The following is a 23340-nucleotide window of genomic DNA, read 5'->3' as shown; positions in this document are numbered from 1 at the left end:
TAAGTTTTAATTAAAACTCAGTAGTAAGGTAATGTGTTTATTGCCTTTGGCAATGCTTGTTTATTTAACTACTGAAACATGACTTAATTCCTAGAATGTGCGCTCTGTTGAGACAGGCTCGCGCCAGCCCTTGTGCTTGGTGTGACGTTATGAGAGGCTCGCGCTGAGTCTCGTGGTGGAAGCTATAAATATGAGCTTCCACCAACTGTCAGATGCTTCGTCTCTCGTTGTTCTTGACGAGAGCTTCTGTATCTGTGTGAGATCCTTCAGCCCCTGTCATCTTCCATTTCCCGTTCGAGAAACAAACATCCCTTGTCATCATTCCGCTTCTTAACCCAGTGTCGGCAAGTTTCCCGAGTCCCTGGCTGTCAGCGTCGTTGATTCATTACTTCCAAGTAAACAACGCGGGCGGAATCCGGAGCTTCATCGAGGCAGTCAGCCGGGAGGTTTGTTTACGCGCTGCTCTCTCTCAGCCGGCAGTTCAAGTCCCTGGGCGTCCCCGGGCAGCGCTGCTTCCTCTCAGCCGGCAGTTCGAGTCTCCGGGCAGCGCTGCTTCCTCTCAGCCGGCAGTTCGAGTCCCCGGGCAGCGCTGCTCTGCCTTTCACAGTAAGAGATCGTTTTTGTTTTTTTAAAAGGCCACGGACTGAGTCTATTAGCAAAGTGGCAAAGTTAATTTAATGTCATCTTTCTGAAACTCTAAAAAGGGAAATTACTCGTTGCTAGTGCTTATCTAGGAATAAACCTTGGTAAAGGCAAGTGACTCTTGAGAAGAGGTTGGAACATTAAAACCTTTGGATTAGCGCTGGCAAGACTCAGAAATATCAAAACGAGTGGTGAAGGAGACTAATAAAAGAAACTGCATTGAGCCAAATATTGTATTGCTGAAAACGCTCAATAGCAGATTAAGAGACAAACAAGCCTTGGTAAAGGCAAAAGTGTTCAATAGGCAAACCAAATGTTTATAGTAATTCTGTGATATTGTTGGTTTAGTTACAGAGTTATATGAGAAGGTTCAGCTTATTTACAAGGTCAGTCAGGTTAATTAACCTGAGATAGTAGAGAGAATTTAGATAGGTTGTGTCTATTTGTCTTCCTACTGCAGAACTTCCTAACAGAAGAAGTAATCAAAGACTCAGGTATGATCCTGCATGAAGTTACAAGTTCAGTTTAAACTAACCCTATTAATCTAACTGCTTGGCTTTTTAGTTACAGTCTTATGACATTCTGACATGTAATGTTTATTTGAAGGTGACAAGATACTGAGTCTGAGTTAAAAGAAACTTCGTAAAGTGCAAACAAGGGTCAGACGGATTAATGGTCAGTAAGCTTGATGTCTAATTAATTATCTAAGCTAGTTAAGAAATCGACAGATGAGTAAATGTTGTTAATATTGCATCACAGTGTTGCGTGAAGACAGCGCAGAACATTTCTAAAGAAAAGGTCCTCGGCCTGGAGCACTTTCAAGAGAGAGCGACAACAGAAGATTTAATCTTGTATAATTTGTTGTGTGTCTCTCTGTCCACTTCCCCTTTCCCTGGGGGAGAAGTCAATCCAGTCAGAGTCAACGTCCTGATTGGGTTGGTTGATCCTTGAGGGAGTTGGGAGTTTGCAGCTCGAGAGGAAAACGTCAGAAGAGTCTCGCAAGACTCCTCAACACTGGCTATATGCAAATTAGTCTGTCCCTGGCCCAGTGCATCATGGGAACAGGGCAGACCAAACTACCAAGCCAATTCTTCACCAGAAAGGAGACAAGCTACCGGGGACCGGTTTCTGGCATTTCAGCCTCGTCGGCCCGGCTTGCTTGAATCCTGATGGAGCAGTGAGCAAGGGACTCATGTCTGAGTATACCCTGCCACACCTATAGTGGCCAAAAACGATTCAGAAAAGGGGGTGGTGATGAACAGAGTGTCTGAATTAAGCAGACCACTCTTACCCAGTCCAAAGATCAGGGCTTGATCCATCACCGTTATTTAGCTCACTGCCCCATCCCAGCTCAGAACCTGGCTATATGCAAATTAGTCTGTCCCTGACCCAGTGCATCATGGGAACAGGGCAGACCAAACTACCAAGCCAATTCTTCACCAGAAAGGAGACAAGCTACCGGGGACCGGTTTCTGGCATTTCAGCCTCGTCGGCCCGGCTTGCTTGAATCCTGATGGAGCAGTGAGCAAGGGACTCATGTCTGAGTATACCCTGCCACACCTATAGTGGCCAAAAACGATTCAGAAAAGGGGGTGGTGATGAACAGAGTGTCTGAATTAAGCAGACCACTCTTACCCAGTCCAAAGATCAGGGCTTGATCCATCACCGTTATTTAGCTCACTGCCCCATCCCAGCTCAGAACCTGGCTATATGCAAATTAGTCTGTCCCTGGCCCAGTGCATCATGGGAACAGGGCAGACCAAACTACCAAGCCAATCCTTCACCAGAAAGGAGACAAGCTACCGGGGACCGGTTTCTGGCATTTCAGCCTCGTCGGCCCGGCTTGCTTGAATCCTGATGGAGCAGTGAGCAAGGGACTCATGTCTGAGTATACCCTGCCACACCTATAGTGGCCAAAAACGATTCAGAAAAGGGGGTGGTGATGAACAGAGTGTCTGAATTAAGCAGACCACTCTTACCCAGTCCAAAGATCAGGGCTTGATCCATCACCGTTATTTAGCTCACTGCCCCATCCCAGCTCAGAACCTGGCTATATGCAAATTAGTCTGTCCCTGGCCCAGTGCATCATGGGAACAGGGCAGACCAACCTACCAAGCCAATTCTTCACCAGAAAGGAGACAAGCTACCGGGGACCGGTTTTTGGCATTTCAGCCTCGTCGGCCCGGCTTGCTTGAATCCTGATGGAGCAGTGAGCAAGGGACTCATGTCTGAGTATACCCTGCCACACCTATAGTGGCCAAAAACGATTCAGAAAAGGGGGGTGGTGATGAACCGAGTGTCTGAATTAAGCAGACCACTCTTACCCAGTCCAAAGATCAGGGCTTGATCCATCACCGTTATTTAGCTCACTGCCCCATCCCAGCTCAGAACCTGGCTATATGCAAATTAGTCTGTCCCTGGCCCAGTGCATCATGGGAACAGGGCAGACCAAACTACCAAGCCAATTCTTCACCAGAAAGGAGACAAGCTACCGGGGACCGGTTTCTGGCATTTCAGCCTCGTCGGCCCGGCTTGCTTGAATCCTGATGGAGCAGTGAGCAAGGGACTCATGTCTGAGTATACCCTGTCACACCTATAGTGGCCAAAAACGATTCAGAAAAGGGGGTGGTGATGAACAGAGTGTCTGAATTAAGCAGACCACTCTTACCTAGTCCAAAGATCAGGGCTTGATCCATCACCGTTATTTAGCTCACTGCCCCATCCCAGCTCAGAACCTGGCTATATGCAAATTAGTCTGTCCCTGGCCCAGTGCATCATGGGAACAGGGCAGACTAAACTACTACTACTAGGGTCTATCGGGCAGGAGCTCTTCCCGATCGTTGCAGTCGTTCACTCTGTCGTTGGGACCTCTCCCACTGGATCCACGTGTCGCTGATGGGCCCCACGTTTGGGACGCCAATTGTGAAAAGGTAGAGCCGAATTCGACCAAGAACCCTTTAGTATTTGCCCGGCGTTAGCCGCCTCGCATACCATTCGAGATTACCAAACAAAAAGGCAGGCGCTGGAGACGGAAGGCAGGAAACAGGAGTTTATTCCGACGGAGCAGAACACGTCAAATCAGACAACAGGGTATCTTCTCGAGGTGCTCTAACCGCATCTCTGAGGCCTGGCCTCTTATACACAAGTTTATGGCTTTATTACATTTATGACATCAGTGGTATTGCTTTGAAGTACGAAAAAGGCATCTTTGGAATCACCGGTTCAGGCCCGTTCTCACACATATCTACAGTAGGGGTTCCCACCCAAATCTCAGCATGATGGCTATCGCGCAGCTGGACATTCCGCTGGGAACAGGAATGCGGGCGATCGGTCAGATCTAGGGGTGTGAAGGCATTGATTAATCCACGCTCCTTTGATGTGAGGCGAGGTCCTACTGCAGGGGGCAGTAAACCGTATCTGTTGGGCTAGGTGATGGCCTGGGATCAGGCCGGACAATCGGGCAGGGAGGAAGAGGTTATCAGACGGGCCTGTTCCATGAATGAGATGAAAGAGTAAGGGGGTTCAGCACGGGATGTGGCTCGGGGACAGGGTCGCGCTGGAGGTGCGTTTATGGCCCAAGCAGGAGAGACCGGGGGCTGTCGGGGCGCGGGGGGGGGATGCTTGCGAGGCCGGGGAGTGAGGGGGAGAGACGCGCAGGCTATTGGCAGTGGGCAGAGAGGCCATGGCACACAAAATGGCTGCCACTTACGTGCACGTATGGATCTGAAAAGGACAAGATGGCGCCGATAATGTTTACGCCACAATCCAGATTTTAACACATTCCTATGAGAGGGCAGCCTCACAGTAGTGAGAAATCAAAATGGCTGTTTGTCACTATCAGGACTTGCCACACAGTAAAGGCACATTTCCTACCTATTACCTATATTTCACCCTGCCCATAGGGCTAGCTAGGGCCTACCTTACGGGTGACTGATATGTAGTATAAGGGGAGTCACAGACGTGGCACCCACTTTATGTGCCACTTATAGCGGCAGTAACCTGCACGCGCATGCCCTGCAATAGCAGAGGCCTGAGACAGGTTTGAAAGGCTACTTTGGTGGGTGGCGCAATCAGCGCTGCAAGCTCACCAGTAGCATTTACTGCCCTTGGGTATCTGGGATACCTCTTTACAAGGGACTGATAGGTAAATTAAATATGCCAAACAGGTGTAGACCAATCTTACAATGTTCACCACAGACAGCACACACATTTTACACTAGACAACAGTGCTAAAGTGCCCAGAGTCCTAAAACTACCAACACCAGGTCAGAAAAAAGACAAAAAAGGCAAAAAGTTCAGGTATGACCCTGCAAAAAGGGCCAAGTCCAACATCCATTGTCGCCTCCAAAGCGTTGGCGCCTGAGTGAGAGACTGGTACTGTGAATGTACATGTCCATCGTTGTCGCCAGAGCATTACTCTCTATGCCTCGCCGGAGTGACAGCCAGCTGCTGGGAATGTACAAACCCATCCTCATCTCCAGAGCACTAGTGTCTGTGCCGTGCAAGAGTGACAGCCTGCAGCTGTGAGTGCAGAGTTCATACTCACCAGTACACAGTGTTACTGTTTGCACCAGATCCCACTATTGGGCAACGACCATGCCTTCGGTTAGCTCATTAGACAATGTCTATGCCCCCATGAAACAGGCCTGGTGGAAATGTGCTCAGCAGACAATACTTAACAACGCAGGACACAAAAATACATCAATCCCTTTCAAAGCAGTATATCTCCTTTATTATTGTGCGTGGGAAGTTAGCAATGTAAATCTCCTCTTTAAGAGGACCTTTGTAAACAATATATTTTTAAAAACACATGTAATGTTATCTCATTTGTTCTTTCAGATGAGCTGATGTTCCTGTGCATCTGGAGTGTCTGTTTGGCTGTGCCCTTGAAGAGAAGACTGAAGGGCCGGCAGGCACAGAGCTCTCAAGCACTCAACTCAACACACTCCGATTCATAGGGCAGAGCAGACTGCAGGGTAACAGTGCGGGCAGAACCAGAGTGTTTCTCCTCCATGCCACTTTCAACTTTCAAATGTAGAATCAGAACATTACAGGCTGCCCACATGCTGCCAATGCAGAGAAGGGAGATAGGGACAGTGGCTACTTATATTTAATTGCCACCTTAGAGGTGAACAGCTACATGTCGTCGACAGTCAATTGAGCCATTCGACTCTGGCGAGGGGGGTTGGGGGTGAAAGACTGTCCATGGGTGAAAGGCTGTCCACCCTAGTGCTAATGAAAAAAGCAACAGATGGAAAAAACTTGTTAAAATAATCGTAAAATGAAATAAAATTTTAAAATATCCAAACTCCTGCCTTCAAGGCAGCGATGGCTGGAGCTTCAGTAAACATGTAAAAAAACAAATAACAAAACAACCTTCACTTTGTTTCATGGTGTAACAAACTTGGACCCCTTCCCTTTTAGTGTTGATCCAAAATAAATATTAATCTCAAGGCACTTATTTAGCAGAAATAATGCATGAGGTAGCTTTAGACAGTCCAATGAGAGATGAGAAGGCAACTTCTATGTCCTGCGTTGTCTCTTCATGTAATGCCCCGGTGAAGGACAGAAACGGGCTTTGGAGCCAATCTTATGACCCCCACGAAGGGAAACTGCCCTCTCATTCGGTTAAGGAACCTGAGGTTTTACATTAAACTGCTGCTGAAGCTGGAAGATATCCTAAAACCACACAAGAGATGCTACAGCTTCCTTCTGATCTGATGTGGGCACCTCTACCTCCTGCACTGCCACAGCAACTAGAGGTACTCTGCAGCAGACTCACATAAGCTAGAATTCTACCATCGGACTCGTGCATTTCATCAGGAGCTGGTGATAGTCTACAATATACTAACAGGGCAAGTATTCCACAAGCGGACTCCAGCAATGCAGCAATTGGAGGTACCTTCGGAGACACGGATATCAGCTAGAAGTCTACTATCGGACTCCTGCACTGCCACGGTTGGAGGAAGCTTGCGACACACTGGCATCACCTAGATTTCAGCCCTCGACCTTCTGCACTACAGTAGGGGCTGGTGATAGTCTACAATATACTACCTGGGCAAGTATTCTACTAGCGGACGCCAGCACTGCTGCAGCTAGAGGTACCTTTGGACACACTGATATCAGCTAGAATTCTACCATCTGTTGCAGCAGCAGTGAGTACCGTGCAACACACTGACGTGAGCTAGAAATCTATGATCAGTCCTCTGTATTGTGCAGCAGCTGGAGGTACCCTGCAACACACCGACATGACCTCGAATTCTACGATCACCTCTCTAGCGCTGCCCCCTGCACCGCTGCTGGAGGTACTCTCCTTCATAATGACAAACGTGGGAGATCTTTCGTTCACCGCCTGCGCTGCTGCAGTGGCTGGAGCACCCTCATAAGCACTACCACAAACTAGAGTTTTACCACTAGCAATGCAGCTGAGGCGGAAATCTTATAATACCATTTCCCATAATACCACGAGCGTTCCATCAGCTACACTGCCACAGACGAACAGCTAATTGTACTCCATCCCTGATACCTACATGAGCTGAGGCCCTACCCAGTCACCTTGGACATTATGTACTGGTTGTTCAACAGTGAATAAGGGAAACAGACAAAATAGAATATGTACCGGGGTGAGAGGGAGATAGATGAGGGGAGAAAGACTCAGCACATCATGTAGCGGGGTGTACGGCAAGGAGTGAGGGAAAGAAACCCGTGCATTAGGTGACGCGCACAGGACAAGAGTGGAGAAAGCCCTAGTGATCATCTAGCGGGATACAGGGCAAGGAGTGAGGGAAAGAAACCCGTGCATTAGGTGACGCGCACAGGACAAGAGTGGAGACTGCCCTAGCGATCATCTAGCGGGATACAGGGCAAGGAGTAAGGGAAAGAAACCTGTGCATTAGGTGTTGGTCATAGGAGAATTATAGGGGAAACAGTCCTAGCAAATCATGTACCGGGGCAACAATAAAAGAGAGAGGGGCCTCTGAGGATACGGCAATGAATGCAAACCTAGGGGAATGAGCAAGGGCAGAATCACCTAGAAGCAGTAAACAAGGGGCCTGTGCACAGGTAAAGGCAACTGATCTACAGGGTTACGTACAGGGACAGAGAGGGCAGAAAAAGCCCTAAAGGAATGTGTAGGTGATGGAATGGAGGAAAAGATACGCACAAAGGAAGTGAGTATATGCACAGGAATTACCATCTGGGAATAGCAAATGCCCATTTTATGCCATTCTATGCAAATACACATTTGTGTGAGCAATGGGCACTGTCCTTGGATGTACTCGTCCTCAATAACCCAGAACAGTGGTGCGTAGACTACTTTCCATCTGTAGCCATAGGAGGCACCGCTCTCGCAACACGTGAGGTACGTGCAGGCAGAACGTGTCCGCTTGTGCGTGCATGTCCGATTACCTCCTGGTCCATTCATCCAGTACTACTTCTGAAGTCACCAATTACAACTCCTAGTAATCGAGGACTTAAAAGACAGGGACATTATGGGAGAAGTGTCACTTTACCTAGGTCGTTAACCAGTGGGAAATGCGTAGGTGCTGGTATGGTAAAAGCTCTTCTACGAAGGAATGTGTAGTAAATGAGAAGGGAGGTCTCGGTCGGTACACGCTACTTGTAATGCCACTGTACATAAAGGCCCCTTCAACCACCAGCAGCTTTACCCACTACTTCTAGTCAGAATCAGATCAATGTCAACCATAACCAGCTCCACTCTCATCAGCCTAGTGCCGCAAGATACCTCTGTAACTGATAAGCGGATGCTGTTAAAGGACGGTGAGAAGCCATTGTATCCCTGGCGACTGACCATTTCCCCTCTAACTCGCTGTTTCTCCCTACACGAGGACAGCTTTGGAACCCATCAGCACCCCCCACATTGAGAGACAACCATAGTCTCAATAAGAACCAAGACAAAGTCATCGACCAGGACCTGTGGTTCCTCAACCTTGAATCTCCCATCAATTGACATTCATTGGTCAAGTTATTCCCTGGCTTGCGCCTTGAGGGATGCTGGGGAATGAACATGTGAATCTCTGGAAAATAGCAAGTTAGCGGACCGAGAAATGAGACATAATGGTGAACACATCACAAGCGTAGCGTACACCCCTACAACCGAAGGCACCACATTGAAGACGTCTATTGCTCTCTAACGCTTACCATCGTCAGAGACCCTTTTAGATCATACGGTCTCTGCCAATCATTGACAACTGTTGGATTTATAAAAATAGACATTCTGTTGCATAGGAGTCTTTTTTCAATGCTCGTCATGGACGTTACTTTTAAATAAAGAGGTTGTGAGGAGTTCCTCCAACCTCAGGCCAACAAAGCAGCACAGCAGTCTCTGGAAGCCTGTCAACGCCACGCAACGAGTCCCCGTTTGGTCGACGGACGCAAGGCCCGAGGGAGGCTCGCACAGGGCACTCTTTGGCACTACTAAAGTCATTTTAACAGCTGTTCCTCCACTTCCTCAGCGTCATAGAACTCGTCCTCTGCACTGCTGCTCTCCGCACTTGGGTCTTCTCGGTCACTCTACAAGAGATAGAAAACATTCACATGTAAAGCATGCTTTCAATCGACAAGAACACACACTCACAACTCTTAGAAGGTCAATTCTGGCATCCTACGTTGTAAGGAAGGAGCTCGTAGTCATTGTATACACCAGGGAGGCGCCCCATGCAAGACTTGACAACACTGAGCAGGTGAGGACATCGCAAGATGGATTGACTGCCTAAATGTGCATTGCATCGGAGGCATTTAACTAAAGATTCTGACTCATCAGGCGATAATCGTCAATTTGATATTTTAAGGAAATTCACAGCAAGACAGGTCATTGCTTTCAGAATTTAAAGAAGTTTTGGGTCTAGTTACCCAAAGCGGGATCGCCAAAAAACAGGATTTAAGAATGTGTTCCAGTGTGGTGGAGTTTGTTGGAACACGGAGAAATTCTTTCACTAGACGGAACCCGAGATGAAAAATACCAGTCCCAGGTCCGCTCTGCACAGAGCTTGCACGCACACAGCTTCGGGATGGTCCTGCCGCTCTCTAGCCTATCCTTTCTGAAAACCAGATCCCTTGTCACCAAGTATTACCCTCTAAGGCAACATGTGAAAAGGCAGCAGAATGAGATCAATAGAACTGCAGAAAAAGGCAATAAGGTAGGGAAAAAGGAAAATGCTACTTACCAGTATGCATCTGTTCTTGGCATGTAAAGCGGTAGATCCGTACACTTCTGCATAGATCGCCATCTGGTGTTGGGCTCGGATGTTTGCACTTTGTTGTTGTCTTAGAAGAAGTTCATTGTAGTCACGACGATAGTACGCAGGGGCATCAGCTCCATGTTTTTCACCATAAAGGGTGATGATGGAGTTTGTGAGAAATAGCAAGAGATATCCATGCATGATGTATCTAAGTAAGATAGTACTGCAACAGATAAAGGTACCTGGGTGCGTTTATATAATTCTGCAGCTCTACATGCCAAGAACAGATGCATACTGGTAAGTAGCATTTTCCGTTCTAGGCATATGAGCTGCAGAATATATACTTGTGAATAGACTGTACAGCAGTACTCTCCCTAGCGGTGGCCACCTGCATCTGTTGCAGTGGTTTGAAAAAGTGTCCGTAGTACAGCGTGGCACAAACTAGCCTGTTTTGCCTGCACATCTACACAATAGTGTTTTGTGAAGGTGTGTGGTGTAGCCAAAGTTGCTGCTTTACAAATGTCATCCATGGGAATGTTCCCTGAGAATGCCATAGAAGCCCCTAGCTTGCGTGTGGAATGCGCTCTAGGGGGAATGGATACTGTACCCTTTGCTTTTTGGTAGCATGCCTGGATGCGTTTAACGATCCACCTGGCAATTCCAGCTTTTGATATAGGATTGCCCTTATGTGGTGGCGAGACAGCTACAAAAAGTTGTTTACTTTTCCTGAAAGTTTTTGTCCTTTCAATGTATTAAAGAACAGCTCCTTTGACGTGAAGCGTATGTAGAGCCCGTTCTGCTACTGAGTCTGGTTGAGGAAAAAAAACTGGTAGTTCAACAAACTGGTTTAGGTGGAAAGCGGAAACTACTTTTGGTAAGAATTTAGGGTTTGTCCTAAGAACCACTTTGTTGTGATGTATTTGTAAAAATAGTTGTTGTATGGTTAATGCCTGGAGTTCACTAACTCATCTGAGAAATGTGATCGCCACAAGGAAAGCTACTTTCCATGTGATCCCCTCATCGCTCCTGCACTGAGTGGTCGCTCCCCAGTCTCACTGCCGAGACCTGGTATCGTTGCGCTGCATTGTGAAATATTTTGAAATATTAGCGCCTGAGATTACTTGCATTTGACTTGCTTGGTTGCTGCTTAGCTTGCTCTGAAATTGACTTGCAGATTAAATACGCGATATCCCCCGGCGCCCTGCTCTGCTCTCCCCTCCATTTTGTTTTGTTGTTGTTGTGCTCCGTGTGCGTTCCCTTGAGCCCGCCCCGCCTCCCAGCTGAGCCGCCCTCGCCCCTCCCCCCTTTTCCACTATCCATATATGACTGTTGCATTTGCGCGCAGCGTTCACGCGCAGCGACCGCGCCCCTGTCGCGCCGAAGGTGCGCCAAAGGTAAGCCCGTCTGCGCCCGTCCGCGCCTGGACCGCGCCCAGCGCCCGCCCCCCTGCCCTATGCCGCTCCCAACCCCCCAGAGTAACTTATGATGCCGCTACTCTCCTCGCCCTCAACGCAGGCCGCACCCCACTATGCTGCGTAGCTACCCCAGGACGTACCCACGGCCCATTCTCCTGCCTCTCCTGTAAGTTCAACTGCTCCAGGACCCTCACCAAACACACTTCCTCCACACTCAGCTCCGAACCCAACGACTTGAAATGCATCCTACTGAACACCCGCTCGGTCCACAGACACGCAACCGAACTCTGGGACCTAATCGACACTGTGTCACCAGACATCGCCTTCCTCACTGAAACTTGGATGAACGCATCTTCTGCCCCCGACATCGCCATAGCCATACCGGACACTTACAAGATCATTCGAAAAGACCGCACCATTAAAAAAACTGGAGGAGGCATCGCCATCGTCCATAGAAACACCATCAAAATTACAACCAGCTCTGACGACAATCTTGCAACCGCCGAACACCTCCACTTTCAGATCCACACCGACCCCAGGACCACCCTCAGAGGAACCCTCATCTACAGGCCCCCAGGCACCCGATCTCAATTCAGCGACGACATCACTGACTTCGTCAGCCCGCACGCCCTCGCCTCCGAGAACTACATTCTTCTAGGAGACCTCAACTACCACCTTGACAACATTCTCGACATCAACACCACCACCCTCATGGACAACATGTCCAATCTCGGACTTAAACAACTTGTTGACACCCCCACTCACACAGCCGGACACACGCTCGACCCCATCTTCACCTCCAGCAAGCACATCTCCTTCGATCACACTACAGCTCTCCACTGGACGGATCACAGCTGTGTTCACTTCAGCTACAAAACAACCCTGACCCACAACCGTCCACAACCCATTCCCCGAAGAAATTGGAACAAAATCACCACCGACCAACTCCTCGCATCCCTCAGCCAAAACACTACCACCCTAACAACGGACCCAGACCAAGCGGCCACAAACCTCAGGCAATGGATTACACACAGTGCGGACGAACTAGCACCCCTGAAAAAACACCAGTTGAAATCATTCAGCAAAAAGGCTCCCTGGTTCAATGATGACCTTAAAAAATCCAAGAAGACTTGCCGCACCCTGGAGAAGAATTGGAGAAAAGAACCAACCTCAGACAACATGACCTCCCTCAAGATAGCCACCCGCAAACACCACCAACTGATTCGATCCGCCAAGAAATCAGCATTTAAGGACCGTCTCGACAACAACTCTCATAACAGCAAGGAACTCTTCAATATCGTCAAAGAATTCACCAACCCTCCCGCAGCATCCAACGACATCACTAACTCCCAAGACCTCTGCAATGCGCTATCCTCCTTCTTCTACAACAAAATTGCCGACATCCACAACAGCTTCAAGAACACTCCCAATGACCAACTCACCCCACCCCCTTCTGATCCCACCCCTCCAACTAACTACCTCAATTCCTGGAACCCAATCACCATTGAAGATACCATTCGCCTCATGAACTCAATCCACTCTGGCTCACCTTCTGACCCCTGCCCCCACTACATCTTCAACAAAGCTGACTCCATCATCGCTCCCCAACTCCGCGATGTCATCAACTGCTCCTTCAACTCAGCCACCTTTCCAGAAATATGGAAACACGCCGAACTCAGCGCCCTTCTGAAAAAACCAACAGCAGACCCCTCAGAACTGAAAAACTACCGACCCATCTCCCTCCTCCCTTTCCCGGCCAAAGTCATCGAAAAAGCCGTCAACAGCCAACTCGCAGCCTTCCTTGAATCCAACAACTCCCTGGATCCCTCACAGAACGGCTTTCGAGCCAAACACAGCACCGAGACCGCCCTCATTGCGGCGACCGACGACATCCGAGCACTCCTTGACAACGGTGAAACAGTGGCCCTCATTCTTCTCGACCTTTCCGCCGCCTTCGACGCTGTCTGTCACAGCACCCTCATACAACGCCTCAACAACATCGGCATACAAGGAAAAGCCTTGGACTGGATCATCTCGTTCCTAGCCGGGAGAACACAGAGAGTCCGACTTCCCCCTTTCTACTCAGAGCCCACCGAAGTCATCTGCGGCGTACCTCAAGGCTCTTCACTCAGTCCCACCCTCTTCAACGTCTACATGAGTCCCCTCGCCCCCATCGCACGTCGACACAACCTCAACATCATCTCCTACGCCGACGACACCCAGCTGATACTTTCCCTCACCAAAGACCCCAACACCGCCAAGGACAACCTTCACGAAGGTATGAAAGAAGTAGCCGAATGGATGAAACAGAGCCGCCTAAAACTCAACTCAGACAAAACTGAGGTGCTCATCCTTGGATCCTCCCCCTCAGCTTGGGACGACTCTTGGTGGCCTTCCGCTCTGGGCACAGCACCCACACCCACAGACCATGCACGTAACCTTGGCTTCATTCTAGACTCCTTTCTCTCAATGTCCAGACAAGTCAACGCCGTATCGTCCTCCTGCTTCAACGTCCTTCGCATTCTCAAAAAGATCTTCCGCTGGATCCCCCTCGAAACAAGAAAGACTGTCACCCATGCACTGGTCACGAGTCGACTGGACTATGGCAACACTCTCTACGCCGGAATTACAACAAAACTGCAGAAAAAGCTCCAGCGCATCCAAAACGCATAAGCGAGACTCATATTAGACATCCCGTGCCAAGAGCACATCACCGGTCACTTAAAAAACCTCCACTAGCTTCCCGTCAACAAAAGAATTACTTTCCGCCTTCTTACCCACGCACACAAGGCCCTTTATAATCTAGGACCAGAATGCCTCAACTCCCGACTGTCCTTCTACTATCCCACCCGCCAACTAAGATCATCCATTCAAGCCCTCGCCGCAGTCCCGCGCATCCGAAAAACCACCATGGGCGGCAGATCCTTCTCCTTCCTGGCTGCCAAGACCTGGAACTCACTCCCCACCCACCTCCGCCTTACTCAGAATCACATCTCCTTCAGAAAAGAATTGAAAACTTGGCTATTCGATAAACAATGAACCCCTCCCTCTAGCGCCTTGAGACCCTCTGGGTGAGTAGTGCGCTTTATAAATGCCTGAACTTGAACTTGTGAGAAATTGTAGTTCACATTTATATAAAGGTTCAAATGGGGGACCCATGTGCCTGGTAAGGACAATGTGTACATTCCACACTGCAAAGGGTGGAACTCTGGGAGGAATTATTTTTTAAGGCCTTCCCTGAATTCTTCAATGGCAGGTACCCTAAACAATGACAAGTGTTGTCTGTTTTGTAGGTAAGCAGCTATAGCAGCAAGATGTAATCGTATAGATGTAAATGCTAGATTACATTTTTGTAGATGCAGACGATAACAAATAATGTTTTGAATTGAAGCATCTAGTGGATTGATTGGGTTGTTATTGCAGTAGATCACAAATCTTTTCCATTTAGCTGTGTGGCATGCTCAAGGGGTAGGACGTCTAGCCTCCGTAATGACGCTCATACAGTCTGGCAGGAGATTGAGGTGCACCAAACTCTAAGACTTCAGGAGCAAGATCACTAGGTTCAGTTGTGTTGGATCTGGATGCCTTATCTCTCCATGGTTCTGCGTGAGAAGCTTTGGGGAGAGGTGCAACTTTTGATATGGAACTACTTAAGAGTTCTAGAAGGGTGGTGAACCATGGTTGTCGGGCCCATGTTGGAGCAACTAGGATCATGGTCAGAGATTGTTGTTTAGCTTGCACACCAGTAATGGAATGAGCGGGAGAGGCGGAAAAGCGTACACAAATCTGCCTGACCAGATCATCCATATCGCATTGCCTTTGGACAGTGGGTGTGGATACCTGGAGGCGAAGCTTGGGCATTTTATGTTTGCCCCACATTTGAAAAACGGATGAAGAACTTGCAGATGAAGTTCCCATTTGTGGATGTGCTGTGTATGACGACTGAGCAGATCCGCAATCTGATTGTGTACCCCTGGAAAATGTTCTGCTAGAAGGTATATCTTTTGTGGGATGGCCCATCTCCATATGCTTTGCGCTAGTTGAGAAAGCTGCAAAGAATGTGTTCCTCCTCGTTTTTGTATATAATACATTGCCGTCATATTGTGGGTGTGGACAAGGACAGTTTTGTTGATGAGATGTGTCTGGAATGATTTTAATGCTAGAAAGATGGCCAGTAATTCCAGGTGATTGGTGTGGAGCACTTTTTGTAGAGGGGTTCACATTCCCTGAATTGTATGGTTTAAGAGATGGGCTCACCAGCCAGTGAGCGATGCGTCTGCTGTTAGCACTATCTGTGGATCTGGGTCTAGGAACAGTCGCCCTTTGGAAAGGTTTTGTGTGTTCCACCACTTCAGTGAGCGATGTGTGCGGCTGTCTACCAACACCAGATCTGAAAGTTGACCTTGAGTCTGGTTTCACTGAGGTGCTAAGCATTCTTGTAAAGGGCACATCTGGAGTCTTGCGTCAGGTACTATAAGAATGCAAGAGGTCATCATTCCTATTAGCTGCATAAACACTCAAGCTGGTAGTGAGTGTTGGGAATGACATTTTGTTATGAGGATTTGCATATTGGCTATTCAGACTGGATTGGGGTATGCAAGCACTCGGGAAGTGTCTATTGTGGCCCCTAGATACTGATGTATGTGGGACGGTTGAAGATTTGACTTGGTGAGGTTTATTGTGAACCCCAAGTTGTGGAACAGCTGAATTGTTTGATGAGTGTGGTGAACACACTAGCTGTATGACTTGGCTTTTATGAGCCAGTCATCCAGGTATGGAAACACATGAATTTGTTGTCTTAGGAAGTGGGCGGCTACTACTGCTAGACATTTTGTGAAGACTCTGGGTGCTGTGGTCACACCGAATTGGGAGTACCTGGACTTGATAGTGTTGACCTTCCACTACAAACCTTCGAGATTTACTGTGCGCAGGGTGTATAGGAATATGAAAGTAGGCGTCCTTGAGAACTAGATTGGCAAATTAAATCGCCTTGTTGGAGTAGCGGGAGTGCCTGTTGAAGAGTGACTATGTGAAGATGGTCTGTTTATATGTAGTTGTTCAAAGGTCTGAGATCTAGTATTGGTCTGAGAGTTCCGTCTTTTTTGGGGATGAAAAAAGTAGAAGGAGTAAACCCCTGTTCCTTGATGCTGAAGGGGAACTGGTTCTATTGCATGCTTTTGAAGAAGTGAGAGAACTTCTCGTTTGAGGAGCATTAGATGTTCCATGGACATTGGACGTTGTTTGGGAGGTATGGTTGGGGCAGTTGCGGTATGTTGCAGGCAGTAACCATACTGGATAATTTGTCTTCCCCACCTGTCTGTAGTGATGGAGTGCCAGACAGGTAGGAACTGTGAGAGTCTTCCGCCGAACGGAGTGGAAAAGTCTGGAGGAAGAGTAGGGAAGTCATTGTTTGGTAGTAGGGGAGGTTCGTTGTTATTACCTCGGCCTCTACCCTTGTTATTCTTTCCTCTGTACCCACCTCTAAAATATGCCTTGTTGGGGGATGTTTGTGTGGGACTCTTGCAGAAGGAAGAAGTGTCTGTGCTAATGTTTTTGGATGCGCCCCTATAAAACGAGCGACAAAAGAAACCTTGTGGTGTTTGAGATTGTAATGCTCCCATTGATTTTGCAGTGTCTGTGTATTTGTTCATTTTTTCCAAAGCTGTATCCACAGCTGGGCTAAAGAGGTATTCTTGATCGAATGGCTGATTTAAGATAGCTGCTTGCACTTCTTGTTTAAAACCAGAAATGCGCAACCATGCATGCCTGCGAAGTAAGACACTGGTGTTGAGAGATGTAGATGCAGTGTCTGCTGCATCGAGGGCACACTTGATGGATGCATTTGTAATTAACCTGCCCTCTTGGATCAGATCATTGGCTTTCTATTGGTCAGGCAAATGTTGAATAAGATCTTAAAGCTCATCGTAGTGAGCTCTGTCAAATCTGGCAAGAAGTGCTGGTGCATTAGCTAGTCTCCAGTGATTGGCTGCTTGGGAGCCAACTCGTTTGCCTGATGCATCTTAGACTCTTTGTCTGGAGGTGGAGCACCACCAGAGGTTTGGGATTTAGCACATTTCCTTGCATTTGAGACTACCAAAGAATCTAAAGGGAGTTGTCCTTTAATGTAAATTGGATTGTTTGAGGCAGGTTTATATTTTTTATCAATCCGAGGATTGAGAATCCTGGTCCTGACAGGGTCTTTAAATATGTCTGGCACATGTTTAATGACACCTTTAAGCATGGGTAATGTCTGCATTGATTTTTGTGACTGAGCAAATGTATCAAGTAGGAAATCCTCCTCGAATGGGGTCTGAATGTAGTTGAACCCCATGATATTGGGCAGCCCTATTAATGAGCGGACTAAAACCTATATTGTCATCTGGAGAGGATGGTCTAGATGGGTATACATCCGGATCAGGTATGTCTGGAGGTTCTGTGGGGTTGTTGTAATCATCACATGTATCCTGTGGTGGAATAGTGTTGTCATCAGGGTTATCTAAATAATCCTTATAGTGCCCACTCCGTCCCCTAGATCATCCTCATCCTGTGGTGGTAAGGGTGAGTATGGAAGTATTGGAGAGAGTGTAGGAGAGTGTATAGGAGAGTTTGTAGGAGACAAAGATTTGGTAGGAAGAACAGGAGAAGAGAGTCTTAAGGGTGAAGTTGCAAAGTCTCTTTTCTTCACAGGTATCTCAGGAGAGTGTGAGGTATCTGATTTCCTCTTCTTTGCTGGAACATTAACAATATGGCCTGTTTTAGAGTCAACATGTAATGTCTTTTGTTTCGGATCGATAGGATCTGGCTGAAACAGTTCTTCCTGGTTGGTGTCTGCTTTCTGTGCCGACTCTTTTGGTTCCGATCGTGGTTTTGATTTGGGCTCTGAAGCCGTAGATGTGGCCTTGAGCTCCTTTGGCTTCGATGTCGAGTCTGAAATCTTCTTTGGATCCGAAGGTTTTTGGTGTTGTTTCGGTTCCGCGGACTTATGGCCTTCTGGTGCCGAAGATTTCATTACCGAGGCCTTTTTAGGTGTCACAGGAATAGGGTGTATTCCTGATTTTAGTACCAACGGTGTTTTATGGGTACCCAGAGACGGCTTGCTTGGTCCCGATCGGGGGCATCATCGAAACTCGTCCGGCTCTGGTGCAGCCTGTTAAGCCATAACGTGTCGTTGAGCCCGGTGATCACGGATAGTCTTCTTGGAGCGAAAAGAAGCGTAGGCCTGGCAATCCCTTTTCTCGTGTTCTGGTGAGAGGTAAAGGTTGCAGACCTTGTGGTGATCACTGTGTGGAAATTTAGCTCCACACTGGAGGCATTTTTTAAATTGAGTCCTTTCCATTAGCCGTAGGGCCGAATGGCGGCAATATGTCCAGTGGCCCGCGTCGACGACCGGAATCAAGGATTTTAAGGTTAGCTCGTCGAAGGGCACGCAAACGAACCAATACCGTTGAGTGTTGATGGGTTGCGCGTCGAAAAGGGTTGGAAACACGGTGCCGAACCGGAGTGCAGCAGATCACATCCGAACATGATCACAGAAAAATACTATCTAAAGATGGAGTCGATGCCCTTGTGCTCTATCGTCCAAAGGAGGAGTCACCTATCTTGTGACTACAAAGACTTCTTCCAAGACAACAACAAAGTGCAAACATCAGAGCCCAACACCAGATGGCGATCTATGCACAAGTATGTATTCTGCAGCTCATTTGCCTCGAAACAATATTTTCCAAGTCGGACTACGTGTCCCAGCATGCATTGCTTAGTTACAGTAATCGGCGTGGCCCACTGGGGGTTGCATATACAGAAGCATGCAGTGAAGGACTTGGAACTTCTTTGGCGCATCTTAAACTGCCCATGAAGAAGAGGCTGTAGCCTCGAAACGCGTTGGCAATAAAGGAATTACCTGGAAGACTCATCATGCTGGTCTTTCATCTTTAATTAACCGGAAAGGTTAACATTGGCTGGGAGTGCGTCCTAAAAGCTTGCAGATTATATTATATATATATATATATATATATATATATATATATATATATATATATATATATATATATATATATATATATATATATCTATATACACCTTTTCTTTGTGGATGGGTGTTTCTCCATATTACATACTCCAGCCAGAGGAGTATTCCGGATGGCCCTGCTGCACAAGTCAACCTGGACAACAACTGGCACATTATCGCTTTCGTAGCGACATCATGGCTCGGGGTACCGAGAGGTCCAGTGTTCACCTCCCAGCTCAGAAGGGCACCGGTGGAGCGAGGTAATTTACCTCCATTAGGACGCTATGCGCAATGGCTGTCCCTGCCGAATTGCTCACCTGAATTTTGAGGTAGCAGTGGACCGAGGGGACCCAAGGAGGAGCTGGTGGACTTGGGCAGATTCCAGCGCGCAACCTCATTACCTACCTGCATTATCTGGATGTGTCTCCTGTTATTCAAACAGCATTCCCCACACCGCCGACCCAGTTTCACTTACTACGTGCATTCTGGGAGTTGGAGTTCGGACAATTTACACGACAGGTGAGCTCTACTAGCAGGGGGGCGGAGCTTCCAGCCTAATTTTGTAAAGGATGCAGGAATTGGACAATTCTTTGAAGCTGCTCGTGCAATGATGGGTGCTGAAGAAGGCTCCATGGCGAAATGCATACGCCCGCCAGCATTGGTTTGTCTGCCTCAATAAAGCTGGTTCTTCTCTGAGTTCCCTCTGGCCTCCGACCTTTTCTTTGTGGATGGATATAGATATATTTCATATGGGACAATTCAGGAGTGGAGAGTATATATATATATATATATATATATATATATCTCATATCTCATATCTCATATCTCACCTACTGGCGGTCGCCAATAGGTAATTATAGTTAGGACCTAGTTTCCATAGGAAATCCGCAACATTCTATTGGGAATAACTCTGGCGTTGATGGACGGAATTGGCTGAATTTCTCCAAGAAAATGGCCAGCTCCGCTCCGCTCCTTCCCTGAAAGTTTGGGGGGATTCGTCAAGCGGGGGCCGAGATAAAAGGGGGGTCCCAAAACGTGTTTTCCCCATGTTAATTTCCATAGGGCGGTTGGACTCACTTTTAGCCCGAACGGCTGAATGGATTTCCACCAAACTTGGCAAAATTGTAGGGACTGGTAGCCCGATGTGCCTTTGCTATGTCTCAAGATATGTGCTCCAGTGGATTTTGAGTAATTTAGGATAAAAAAAATATATATATCTATAAGCGCGCCCCGGTACGCGCACCGGGGCGCGTACCAGCGCGCTACGCGAGTTCGCGAGCGGAAAGCTGATTGGCTCTCGGGTGTCTGTCAACATTCCAAACAGTCCGGAGCGGCCGCCATCTTGTGTCTCGGTAAGATCGAGACACAAGAGGTGGCAAAAACAAAGGGGGAAATGACCAAAAGGGGGCAGGGTAGACCCCCCTGACCCCCTAGGTTTGATGTGGGGGCCATAAAAGTGCCCCGCAGGGCAAACAAATAATTTTTTTTTCGATTTACGCGGGGGGAGCACCCGGTACCGCGCACCGGGGAGCGTACCGGGGAGCGTACCATGGAGAAAAAAGAATGACAGAGTTTCTAAAAAATGTAGCATTTTTTTATAAATTGGAGGTAGTTCTAAAAAGAACTGTTTTTTTAATTCTTTTTGTTGTTTTATATTTTTTTATTGTTTTTTTTAACATTTTATTTATTTGGCTTTTATGAACAATTTTATATTTCTTTTGTAATTTTTATGGGGACACACAAAAAACAGGGAATTGTAAACAGCTCAACTGGAGCAAAAAAAATCAGAAACAAATTAAGGTTTCTTTCTGCAGTTGTGGTTGTCTCCAGCACGGTTGATGAGTTTGATGCTTTGCTCACCATAGGAAATTGTAGTCCCGCAAAATATACAAACTATTTTGTAATCTCCAAACTGGCGTTGGATGTTTGGGACCATCTCCCTTGTCTCTGGACCCGATGGAGTGGGTTGATTTCTTTTGGAGGTGCTGGGAGAAGATTGGGGAGGGTTTCTTGTCAGTTGTTAGGGTGCCTGCGTTGCATGTGGCGAAGCATTGTATGGTTCCCAAATGAATATTTTTTTGCAGGGTTCCCCCTGGAAAGTACAGTGCCACAGATCAGACATGTCACTTTTGGTGCATTGACTTTCTTTTGGTCCTTTGGGATTTTAAAAAAACTCCCACACAAAGTGCTCCTTAGGTTTATAGGGGGGATTATCTTCAGGCAGGAACCGCCTCTCCTCCTCCTCCTCCTTCTCCTCCTCTTCTTCTTAACCACCACTGTGGTGTTGTGGTGGTCCTTGTGGTGGTGGTGGTGGTGGTGGTTGAGGTGCTCCTGCTGCTGCTGCTACTGTAGCCATTTCTCACTTACTAGAAACAGGTCTTCCTCAGTCAAAGTACAAAGTGAGAATGAGGAAAAAAGGTGGGGGCTTTCATCATTTGGAAAAACAAAACTGTTCTGAACCAATGAAAAGTGTTATTTTCAGGTCAGATGACCCGACGCGCTTATGCTACGCGCCCCGGGGCGCTTACGTAGCGCGATCGTATGCGCTCTGGCGCTTCCGGATGCGCTTACGCCGTGCGTCATAAGATGCATCACGCGGCTACGCGATACGTCACGATGATGTTTTCGTTCGCGGAAATAGCGCTAACGGGACACTCACCGGTACGCGCACCGGGGTGTGCCGCAAGACTGTGCTTACCGGTGCGCTCACCGGTACGCGCACCGGGAGCGCTCTAGGGCAAAAAAAAAAATAAATAAACACGAACAATATACATAAAAAAAATAGTATTACATAAATATACAATATAGGATTCATTATAAAAAATATTATATTCATAGCTATAGAAATTAGCTATTAAAAAACCTATGACATTCACTGAAAAAACCATAGGTTTCACACCAGTTATAGTTAGGAATTAGCATTTAAAAAACCTATTAAATTCACTGAAAAAACCATAGGTTTAACACCAGTTATAGTTAGCTGGAAATTTTACTGACATAAAACCATTGAAATTCCCACGTTATAGTTAGTTGGACTCACTATAACTCGCGCGCCCGCAATGCACTGCTGATGAGGGCACATATTACATCATTCATGACATGGTCAGTGACATCACTGATGACATCTCAAATGACATCACTGATGACATCATCCATGTGATAATACAATACACCTCCTCATGATGGAGCAGATTTCATCTGCAGTCAGGCATTGTTTTATTTTTGTGCTACAGACAGGCTGCATCATTTAAATTGCCACGCACATTTTGGTGCAGGTTAAAAACATGGCACATGAAAAACATGAAAGTGAGGCCTGAAAATGCTTTTGCTGAATTAACATTTTTTTTTGCAATGTAGAGAAAAAGTGGCCTTTTTACCTTTGAAGATTCATTGAATGTGTTTCTCTCTTCCCAGCTCATCCATGTAATCTAGATTTATTATTCCCGTCTTAATAGACTTTGACTTGTTGCATATTTTGATAAACATTTTCAGTTAATAACACCTCTTTTTATAATGTGTGTGAATTAATAATGCACTTGGGAAACATAATGGACTGATTTACATGAAATTAATATTATCTTTGTGTTTGTTTTATTTTTGGGGCCTACACAAAACATGGCTGCCTGTGAATCTATCAAGGCTATGGCTTGCAATTTAATGAGAAGGGAGCATGCGCAGACTGTGGCAGCTTTCCTCATGACAAAAAGTCAAGGACAACCTGAACTCTACATTTTTGTAACTGTGCCAATGTACCAGTTAGTTAAAAGTATCCGTTCTGACTACGCTGTGGAAGGAAGGATGAATTAGAATGAAACATTTTTCCTAGTAAATGTTGCAAATGTTTATAAATGTAGTTATGCATGTATGCTTCTTTTGTTAACACCGGTGAAGTCAGATTTTTAGAATGAGTCAGGGTATTGTGAACTCATGCCATCATGACTGACCAATCACGTAAAAGGTTTCCTGAAAGATGCTACATCTTTGTGTAATCTGCCAATAATTAGGGTATAAATACTGTCCTCTCTGGATGGGGGCTGGCTATCTCAGCTCAGCTGGCTTCTAGGCTCATTAGGGGTGT

At 47.1% G+C, this 23340-nt stretch overlaps 1 protein-coding gene across 2 annotated transcripts in view; it reads right to left on the bottom strand.

Moving 5' to 3' along the window:
* Positions 1-7475: 7475 nt before the first annotated feature.
* SLC22A15 (solute carrier family 22 member 15) overlaps positions 7476-23340 on the bottom strand; it is a 187217-nt gene continuing 171352 nt past the window's right edge. Inside the window, exon 12 of one of the 2 annotated variants that reach the window (XM_078656368.1) lies at positions 7476-9174. In XM_078656368.1, coding sequence (XP_078512494.1) covers positions 9085-9174 — 90 coding nt within the window. In that variant the 3' untranslated portion in view covers positions 7476-9084. The remainder of the gene's footprint in view (positions 9175-23340) is intronic. The other variant, XM_078656369.1, reaches the window with a different exon arrangement.

Source organism: Lissotriton helveticus, chromosome 8, assembly GCF_964261635.1.
Source record: "Lissotriton helveticus chromosome 8, aLisHel1.1, whole genome shotgun sequence".
In the NCBI taxonomy this organism is placed as follows: Eukaryota; Metazoa; Chordata; class Amphibia; order Caudata; family Salamandridae; genus Lissotriton; species Lissotriton helveticus.
The sequence above is the reverse complement of the archived record's forward strand: the minus strand, read 5'-3'. Positions and strand labels throughout refer to the sequence as shown.